The 9857-nt window shown below is 49.3% G+C and overlaps 1 protein-coding gene across 2 annotated transcripts; it reads left to right on the top strand.

Moving 5' to 3' along the window:
• Window positions 1–556: 556 nt before the first annotated feature.
• Window positions 557–3885, top strand: ID4 (inhibitor of DNA binding 4). 2 transcript variants are annotated; one of them, XM_059851540.1, is made up of 3 exons: window positions 557–1278; window positions 1929–1987; window positions 2424–3885. In XM_059851540.1, the coding sequence occupies exons 1-2, from the start codon at window positions 880–882 to the stop codon at window positions 1971–1973; spliced, it is 444 nt and encodes a 147-aa protein (XP_059707523.1). In that variant the 5' UTR covers window positions 557–879; the 3' UTR covers window positions 1974–1987; window positions 2424–3885. The 2 variants fall into 2 exon arrangements, with proteins under 2 accessions (XP_059707523.1, XP_059707532.1); XM_059851549.1 differs by having other exon boundaries at window positions 557–1285.
• Window positions 3886–9857: the final 5972 nt, after the last annotated feature.

Raw genomic sequence — 9857 nt, 5'->3', positions numbered from 1 at the left:
CCTGTGAACCAGCGTCCCCAAGTCCCTCAAAAAAATGTGTAAAGCTGGAATAAGTCTCCTACACCGAGAGGATAAAAACGCGATTCACTACCCGAGGAGGTGCCAGCCCTCCCGGGAAAGGGAATGGGGGAGGGATGGGAGGGCGGGTGCAGCCGCCTTGCTCCGGGTCGGGCGGCGGGGAGCGGCGCCGGTCGCGCGGGGCTGCGCTCCGGACCGCGGGGACGGCGCCGGGAGCCGCTGGGCGGCGGGTCCCGCCCGCATTCCCGCAGTCCTTCCTCCCCGGGACCGCCTCCTCCTCCTCCTCCTTCACCGCCCCCTCCTCCCCGGGGGGGTCAGCGCGCGCCGCCCGCCCCCCCAGCAGCGCCGCCGCCCCCCGGCCCCGCCGCCATTGGACGCCGCCGCGCTCCGGGGGGGGGGACGGCGCGCCCTGATTGGCTGCGCGCGGCCCCGCGGTCCCCCCCGCCCGCTCCCGCGCCGCGCTCGCCGGGCCCCGCCGCGGCGGCGCCCCCGCCTCCCCCCGGCGCCGCCCGCCCCGCCCGCGCCCCGCGCTATATAGGAGGCGGCGCGGCCAGCGGCGCTAGCAGAGGTGGTTGTGTTCGCGGCCGAGCGGTTGCGGAGCACGGGCTCTTCATTTTAAGAAAAAAAAAAAAAAATATTTTTTCTGGAGCGGGCGGGTTCCCGGTGCCGTTGTTGGCGCGGCTCTGCGAGCGCCTCTGGTTACGTTCCCGGGGCGGCCGCTGTTAACGCCATCGAGGCGCTGCGGCCGCGCTCCGCTCCCGTTGCGGGCGGTGCGTGCGCGGCTTCCCGAGGTCGCAGCGGCAGCAGCAGCAGCAGGCGGCGGTGGTGGAGAGGGAGGTTTCCCTCCCTCCTTGCGGCACCATGAAAGCCGTGAGCCCCGTCCGGCACCCCAGTCGCAAGGCGCAGCCCGGCGTGGCGGGCGGCGGCGGGGGGCACCCGGCTCTGCGGTGCCTGGCCGAGCACAGCGGCTGCAAGGGGAGCCCGCCGTCGGGCGAGGAGCCGGCGGCGCTGTGCCTGCAGTGCGATATGAATGACTGTTACAGCCGGCTGAGGAAGCTGGTGCCCACCATCCCGCCCAACAAGAGGGTCAGCAAAGTGGAGATCCTACAGCACGTCATCGACTATATCCTTGACCTGCAGCTGGCTCTGGAGACGCACCCAGCGCTGCTCCGGCAGCAGCCGCCGCCGCCCGCTCTGCACCCAGGCAGCTGTCCCGCGGGCACCCCCAGGACCCCGCTGACTGCCCTGAACACTGACCCGGTAAGAGGTGCGTGATACCCGAGCGCGGGGAGCGGGGTGCGGAGCAGAACGGCGTGGCGCGATGGTCAGCGCCGGCCGCTGTGGGAGAGCCCCGGTGATGTGCCGCCTCTCGTACCTTGGCTCTGCCGAAGGGGACGGGGCGGACGGGCGCAGGAACGCCCCGGCGGTGCGCGGTGGGTGCCCGCATCCCCTCGGTGCGGGCAGGCAACCGCACGGTGTGTACCGTGTAATTACGGCCTCTCGAGGGAGTACCTGTAGCCGGCGTGTTTGCACACACGGGAACAGGCGCGCTGTTCCTGCGTTTCCCAGCCTCCGCGCCGTGTAGCGAGTGTGAGGGGCTGTGGGGGCTGTGCACATGGAACGCAGCGTGCTTTGGAGGGGCGGGAGTAGGGGAGCGACTCCCTGGTACGGGACCCACGGTGGCAGCCTGGCGGCGCGGGAAGCGGCGTGCCCCGGCACCCCGGGCTTGCCGCAGCGCTGCGGTGACCCCCTCGGCTCTGTCTTCCCGGGGGCTTCCCTGAGTGCTCCCGACGGGGCTATGGTAGTGCCTGGGTGCGCGGAGGAGGAGGGGGTTTGGGCAGTGGAGGTGGGGGTGGTCTCCGTGTCGTTTCTCCCCGGTTGTTAATTTGCCGTGTTTGGTTGCTGCGCAGGCAGGCTCTGTTAACAAGTCGGGGGACAGCATCCTCTGCCGCTGACCGCCGCTCCCCAGGTGAGTGCCGGGCGGGCGCGGGGCCGCGGGCGGGGGGAGCGCAGCCCTCCGCGGCGCAGCGCCCGGGCTCGGTGGGGCCGCTCTGCATCCTGCGGGAAGCCTGCAGAAGGGGAACCAGAGCCCGGCGAGAAATACTTGCAGGCGGCTTTGGGGTTTTATTTTTTAATTACCGGGTGGTTATTTTATTTTCCCTAACTACCGGGTGGTTGGGGTTTCCCCCCTCCCCCCCCTCCCCCCCCCCCCCCGGAGCGCCTTTGGCTGCGGCGTGCAGCTGCGCATCCCTCCCTCCGCCTGGCCCAGCCTGGGAGCTGCGGTTGTTGTTTGACCTGGTTTGTTTTGGGTTGTTGATCAAGCATGTCTTGTGTTTTGTTGGTGGCGCCAGTCGGTCTGGAGCGGAGCGGTTCACACACCCCCTCTATTCATTCCTCTCCCACAGGTGTGCGGCGGCGCCGCGCCGCGCAGAGGCAACGCGGGGGGCGGGCGGCGGCGGGGGGGGCCCGGCCCTGCCCCGCCGCACCGGAGGAAGGAGCCATCCAACCCCCCAAGCAGTTCCCATGCTTCACCCCGGCAGAGCCAAGCCTTTTCACCATTTTGCACGTCCGTAGCGGTCCCCCCCCTCCCCAGCTCCCCGTGTCCTTTCCCCCTTCCCCCCTGGTTCCGTCTCTTCTCGTCGTTCCCGGCCAGCTGTGAGCGGCGGCGTGTCCCACGGTGGCAGCGGGAAAAGTTGCGGCTCTGCCCCGGGATAGAGGACCGAGCCTAAACCAGACTTTAGAAACCTTGTAACTCTTAAGGGACCGAGCAGCCGAATCTTGAAGCTTTACTAATCTCCCAGAGCATTTGTAGATATATTTGACATCTATTGTTTAAAATAGATGGATTTTATTGGGGCCCAGGGAACTTTCTTATCCCTGCAGGAATGTTACATATTGTATAGACAGATGAGTGACATTTCATACTGTGTATATATAGAGATGTTCTATAAGTGTGAGAAAAGTATATGCTTTAATAGACTACTGTAATTATAAAATATTTTTAATTAAATATTTTTTGTAAATATTATAAAGGTGTGTATGTTTTTTTTAATCTGTGGGAGCTCAAGTACGGAGCTGCTAATGTGGAAATATCTTAAATGTTTAGGACTTTTTTTGTCCCCAAATGTCCTTTATACTTGAGAGTTGCAGCTTTAGCTAGTGGTCCTGCATGATTGCATGAGGTGTCTAATTGCAAATAAATTTGTTTGGAGTCCATGCAATGTGTTTTACTCAATCTAGACTAAAAATGTTTGTAAGTGTATTATACATTTTGAGACTACACTTTTGTCATTTAGGCACGGGGATTTTTAGTGCATTCTATGAAAGTAGCAGTAAGATGTGTTTTTTACTGAGACAAGAAAACTTCTATCTAGTTTTTGTTTTTTTTGTTTTTTTTTTTCCATTACGGGGGCAATGCTTTAGATCTCTTATCTCTTTGGTTTGTTTTTTTTAAATCTGCTCTTGAATTAGATCAAGAAATTTGTTCGGGAACTTCATTTAGCACCAAAAGGTTTTATCGCAAGTTTGTGTTCCTACAGCTTATTAATTGCTTAAAAACTTAAAACTGTTCTCTGCTTGCAGCCAAAGGGCAAACCATTAACAAAAACAGTTGCTGTTTCCTTCGTCCAAAGAGTATTAATAGTGAACTGCAGAAGGGCACATGGGCAAAGTCATTATGATCAGTGATGTAAATTCATCTTAAAATGAACTTAAGTAGACCAAAAATCGGACAACTGCGTCAAGATTATTTTTCTAGTACAAAATTCTTACATTTCACTGCAGCTATGTTACAGTTAAAATCCTGTTTAACCTCTGTGATGTGTAACTACTACATGTGAACATTAAACTAGATTTACCTGTCTTTAACTGTGATTCTTCAGCTTATTTCTTCAATCCTCTGAATTTGCACGTTCTCCTCACCATTTGTATATAGCATTTGATGGGTGAATTATTTTCACGGCAAGCTCCCGTACAATCAAGTCCTGCTGGCTGTAAACTTGTGTCCAGGCTCAGTGAGAGATCCTCATCTTGTGTGATCAGTAGCCTGCACACTAGTGCAATGGGATAGTCAGAGTGGGAGAATTAAGTAGGATTTAATTGGGTGCTTTGTAAATAGCTAGCCAACTGTGTGTGTAACATGGTCTGTTTGACTAAAAAAGAGGATTTGTTTCAGATTATACAAGTGTCCAAAGTACTATAACCCAAGGGAGGACTTCTGTTAAGTTAAATATTTATAAGGAAATTAACCATGGGGGCCATTAGGTATTGACTACAGTGATAGTGTCAACAAGATGAACACTTTCTTTATCAAAATAATTGCGTAAAGATCAAATCAAAAAGTGGCTAACACATCTGCAAACATAAGGCCTCCTGTCACTGCAAATGCTTTAAAGGCACAGGCATTTTACAGCCTGAGCTGGGACTTAAGGGATGGGGAGTGGGTCCCTGCATTGTATTTTCCCAGCTCTGCCGTTGCAATTTTAGTCAATTTAATGAGAAAAATACATGTACTTGTAAAATTAAGTCACAAGCCTCTTATCCTGGATTCTCCCAGCTATTTCATGACAGTAGCAATGCTATCAATAAGATTTTTGCTGCACTTTGGTAATTTTTCCGTTGTGTTAAAAAAGAGAGAAGCAGCGGTCTTTTTCCAAAGGATTGGCTTAAATTTACATTGATTTTCTTTGTTTGTCCTATTAATATTTGTCGTTTTCTGCTTACTTCAGCTTGTACAGCTCAGATTATTTTGTATACAATTTTTCAGTAACATTGGTTCTCAGTACACTCATTTGTTGCTATCCACTGTTGCCAAATTATAGTATTCCATTACATAGGAGGGGAAACAAGCAAGAGGTGCTGTCTTAAAACATAAAACTATCTGGTAGAGTTTCTAAATATCAAAGCTGACGTATCCTGGGAGAGCTGGTAAACTACTGAGCTGCTCTTGAGGGAAGCACCTACCAAACCTGGGATTGTTTCAGGTCAGGGCAATCTCCCATTGAGTTTAGCAGTTTAAGGGTTTGGGTTTGCTTTTTGGGAAACTTGCGGTGCCACAAGTTAGGACCTTTAGAAAATGAAGTCTTAATAAAGAGCTGTGAAAATTTTTCCTGTTATATGTAGTATTCTTCAGAAATGTGAAAGGCTGCATATAGAACTCAGACTAGATTACAATAGATGCTGGTCTTTACTTTTTCCTTACACTACACATAAAAGTAAAGGAATATCTAATTGCTTGCTTCCTGATGCCTGGGATCAGCGCAATCCTAAATGCAGCCATAATTATTTTCTGTTTTTCAAAGATTTTAGAGTCTTTCATCATACAGTAATCCTGTATCTTGTTTAAATCATGTTTTCCATACAGCAAAATGCGTAAATGTTTGAACAAAGGCAAATTAAAAGGACTCTTTCTTCTAATGCCTTGAATTTTCTCTTAGTCACAAAAGCATTCCTTAAAAGGAGCTTTTTGATTGCGTGATGAGAGTGGTGGTGAGGCTGCCAGATTAGGAATTAGGATACCAAATTCTCTTCCCAGCTCTGCTACTGAGGCTCTTTTGTGACCTTGAGCAAGTCACCGGCTGTCAAACAAACTTCCAGTTTTCCACTTGTACCAGTGGCAACATGCACTCATCTTTACAGAAGCTAGGAGATGAAACAGACAAAATGCGTTCCTGGTTTAACACCTTTCTTATGCAGAGCAAGTTTTGGGTGAGAAAGGAAACATGGAGAAAGCTGGGGTGATTACCAGGAGCTTTCCTAAGGAGGAACTGGTTGGGAAATACATGGCATGTAGAGGTTGCAAGAACCTCTTTTCATAGGACACTGAAATTATCAAGGACTAGAAAACAGTCTCTAGGAGGAATAGACGAGGGAGCCAGGTATTTTCTGTCCCTAACTCGAATGCTGTCTGCAGAGCACAGTGATGGACACTGCTAATGCTGCATGTCCATTTTGGTGGGCAGCAGCGTGGAGGTCCAATCCTTGCAGGTGCTGAGGCTCCCCTCTGAAATTTCCAAGTGACAGGAAAGGTTCATTTCACATAAAAGCCAAATGCCAGCTCCTGTGGCATTTTTCCTGCTGTTTCACACGGGAATGGTATTTATTTTCGCTTTCCATAGTGTTCCTTTTAAATTAGTTGCATTTTCAGCCACAAGCGAAGTGGTCATAAGGAATGCCATAGCTGTCCTGCTGGTTGTTCCGAGAGTTAATGAATAAACCATGTATAGGATAAACAGGTTTATGCAAATGCAAAGCAGCACTTTACTATTATTTGTATTTTCAAGGCTTTTGTAGCCGTAGAACTCATATTTCTGTAAAGCCTTTACAGTTGGAGAAAAGAAACCACGGTACAAGTAATTCAAGTAATTGTTTTAGATGCAACACAATTTACTGGTTTCTCCAGCAGTAAGGTTTGCAATACTGAATAGCGTGGTTCCAAAACAGTATTGAAAACGTTCTGCTCTCCAGTCCCAGAACATGTGATCTGAAAACACTGGCTAAATATATTCCCCCTTACAACTGCTTGCTTTTTTGCATTAGAAAATCCACCCTTTACTCTCATTCCTGGGTAAGAGAAAACTTGTGTGCTCTGCCTACGAGTAGAGCCTGCTTTGCCAAATGTCCAAAGCAGGCATGCACGCAGCAGCTCTTGGAGCACATGAGAGCTGATCCGGGGACCGGGCAGCCTGGGGCTGTACAGCACTTGGGAGCTTGGTTGCAGGCAGTTGCCAGCCATATGCCAGCATCCCACGGATCAGAGGCAGTCTCTGAGCCACCATGTCCTGGTCATACCTTCTTGACAAGAAAACCTTTTTCCTTTTCACAGCCCAAAATAACAAAATAATTCTCAGGGACCAGAGTATGACATAAACTGCAGTGTGATCACAGCAACATGGATATGTGGAGGAATTTTCTAAGTTGATATCCCTCCTCCTTAGCAAAACCTCTGCCAGAGAAGAGCCATGTCACCTACGGAGCACTGGGGACGGAGCAGTGCAAACCCTCCCAGGCACAAGCCCATCAGCCAGATGATGGTCCAGAGAAATGGACCTGGCTGCTGGGCACACTAAGGACTCCAAGGCAGAGTTTCCCCCTATTTTGTTCCTCTTGAGGGTATTAGGGGGCACCCAAGACTGTCTTTAGTCAGTGCTCGGCGATGCTGAGGCAGTTGAGGACCTGTAGGCACAGCCCTAAGAAGCGCATCTCCACACACAGAGGTGCAAACGATGCCAGTGGGTTGCGGTTCCCTGCCTGTCCCCCATGTCCCTCCGAGGGGCACGGGCTGGGAAAGTAGAGCACTCTTCTGGCAGCTTAATTCACCATAGAGGACGCGGCAGTGGCTGGAATGAATTAGTCCCCATTTGTAATTTCTTGGCCTGTAGGGAGAAGAGCTGGCACCCCGGACTTTGGCACGGGGAGACAGGAGCATTCCCTCCCCACACGAAGTGTGACAGCAGCACTGCACGGGATGCGGGCAGAGCGGTGCGGGCTTTTCTTCCTTTGATGGGCATGAAACACACTTTGACATGGGACAAGGGTTGGTTTTTATTTTCTTCTTTTTATTTTTTTTTTCCTTTTCTCTACTTTTTTTTTCTTTCTTTTTCTTTTTTTCCCTCTTTCTCTAACCTTCTTTTCGCCTCGGGTTTACTTCCTTTTGGTTTTTTTTTCCCCAAAGACGATGTGTTTGTCAACTGATGGGATGCACTTGCTTCTGGTAAAAGAAGCACTTTGACAATTTTCACAACGTGCATAATTTGCTTAAGGACCATAATGGCTTCTTCTGAGCCATGTGTCATGTAAATAAATATTCCAATGATTTTTAACATGAATATTATGTACTCCATAGATCAATGGCTCCTTTGAAGCTCTTACCATTTACCCTGTAAGTTCCAATTCAGACATTTTTAAATATGTGTTATTTATTCAACAGGCTATCTTTTCACTCAGAGATGCTGATGTCTATGTTTGTAGAAGTCTAGCATCTATATCTTGTTTAGAATATTTAAAAATCGGTATTTCTTAGTCTTTGCAACAGGTTGAAAATATTCCCATAAAATGCTGTAACAGGAAAGAATACTTCAAATTAATAAGACCAAAACATACATCTATTTAGGATTATTTTTTAAAGACTCTGTCTTCTGTTCCCTTTTACCTTCTCCAGCAGCCCTGAAAACATGCAGGGCCAGCAGCAGGTGATGTGTGGGCTGCAGTGCAGTACTGAATCCCTGGGAGGGTTTGGGAGGGTAGCAGTGCCTGGACTCAGGTAGACACAGTGCTACAAGCCAGCATTTGCCCTTGACTTCTGCTGTGTCTGTTCAGAGACTGGGGGGGTCCACCCTGGCAGGAGCATCACAGCACTGGGACAGCAATTGTGCAGAAGGACATTGCCTTCTCCAGTTTAACGAGGAAGCAAGTTTCTTGGTTCATGGGCAGGACAGGCTCACCAGATAAACAGGAGCCAATATTTCCAGCACTGCCTTGTGAGCTGCCCCAGGACTTCAAGTGCCATCGGTGCTTTTTTGGGGCTGTGGCATTTTTGAGATGCATTGAGGCTCTATGCCAGGCAGCTGCCAAAGCCAGGGGCAGGTGTGAAGGTGCAGTGCACATGGATGCAAAAGCATGGACGCAGATGACTTTGTGCCTTTGCTGCTAATAACCAGGGCAAATCCTTTCCTGTTCTCAGAGGGTGGGGAAGCAAGCAGAAGTTCTATCCCCACCTCAATAGAAAGCTGCAAGGGTAGTCCAGTGAGCTCCTGGGTCCTTGCAGGAGTAGCCCATGAGATAAGAGCTCCATGCAGGCTGATGAAGGAGGAAAACCAGGGCTGAGAAAGATAAACTTCGTATTTAAATGCAGGCATCTGCAACAATAGAGGTGGAAACATAAAAAATTGCTATCAAATTCATTCACTTGTAGTACGAAGGCTTTTGTCTCACCTTGTTTAAACAGTCCCACTCCTGTGTTTAGTTTACTTGTGTTAATATCCCCCAGAGGCTTCATCATTTGCTATTGATGAGCATACACAAAAAAAAAAAAAAAAAAAAAAAAAAAGGTGGTGCTGTCCAAGCAATTAATTCTCTTTCCAAGTGTTTAAAATTCAGCATGTCCCTTCAGTTCCAAAGGTGCTAGATCTTCAAAACCAGCAAGCTGCTCACAGTCAGCTGGGAAACCCCAAGTTATTTTGGAGCACATAAAAACATTCAGTGCTGATAAATACTCAGGCTGTGTTTTGCATCTTCATAATTTGGGATTCCTTTTACTTGACATATGCAATAAATAAAGCAATAAATAAAATATGCTCCCTGCCTCAAGGACGTTTCTCTGTGTAAGTTGCAACCCAGTATACAAACTCCTTCCAAACCAGCTGGTGCTACACATCTACCACACTTCCTTATTCTAATTCAGGGACACCTTCATAAGAAGGTGACTTTGAACAATGCTCTTTAAAACCATGATGGAAGCAGATGTGGATAAGGATTCTAATAAGAATATAAAGCAGTAAAAATAGAGCACTGCTTTAGCTGGAAAATGGTAAAGAAATTTCATCAGCCCTTTTTTACCTAAAGCACTGGAAACTCCAGTGACTCAGCTCTTGGATCAAATGCCCACCGGAGTCTTTCCATCACCTTCAGCAGATGTCAAATGGCGAATTCACATGAATGAATGGGTACATTTAGGTCTATGTAGTGCACTGCTTTGCATGGACAAAATCCCATTATGCTTCCTCCAGGCCTCAGTTAGGAGGTAGGTTTTGCCATTTTTTGCCAATTTACCCTAGACCTACACCGTTGTCACTGGTATAAGAAGTTGGGGGTAGACTTCAACCAAGCAGAACAGCACCAGG

This window comes from Haemorhous mexicanus, chromosome 1 (genome assembly GCF_027477595.1).
Source record: "Haemorhous mexicanus isolate bHaeMex1 chromosome 1, bHaeMex1.pri, whole genome shotgun sequence".
Classification (NCBI taxonomy): Eukaryota; Metazoa; Chordata; class Aves; order Passeriformes; family Fringillidae; genus Haemorhous; species Haemorhous mexicanus.
The sequence above is the reverse complement of the archived record's forward strand: the minus strand, read 5'-3'. Positions and strand labels throughout refer to the sequence as shown.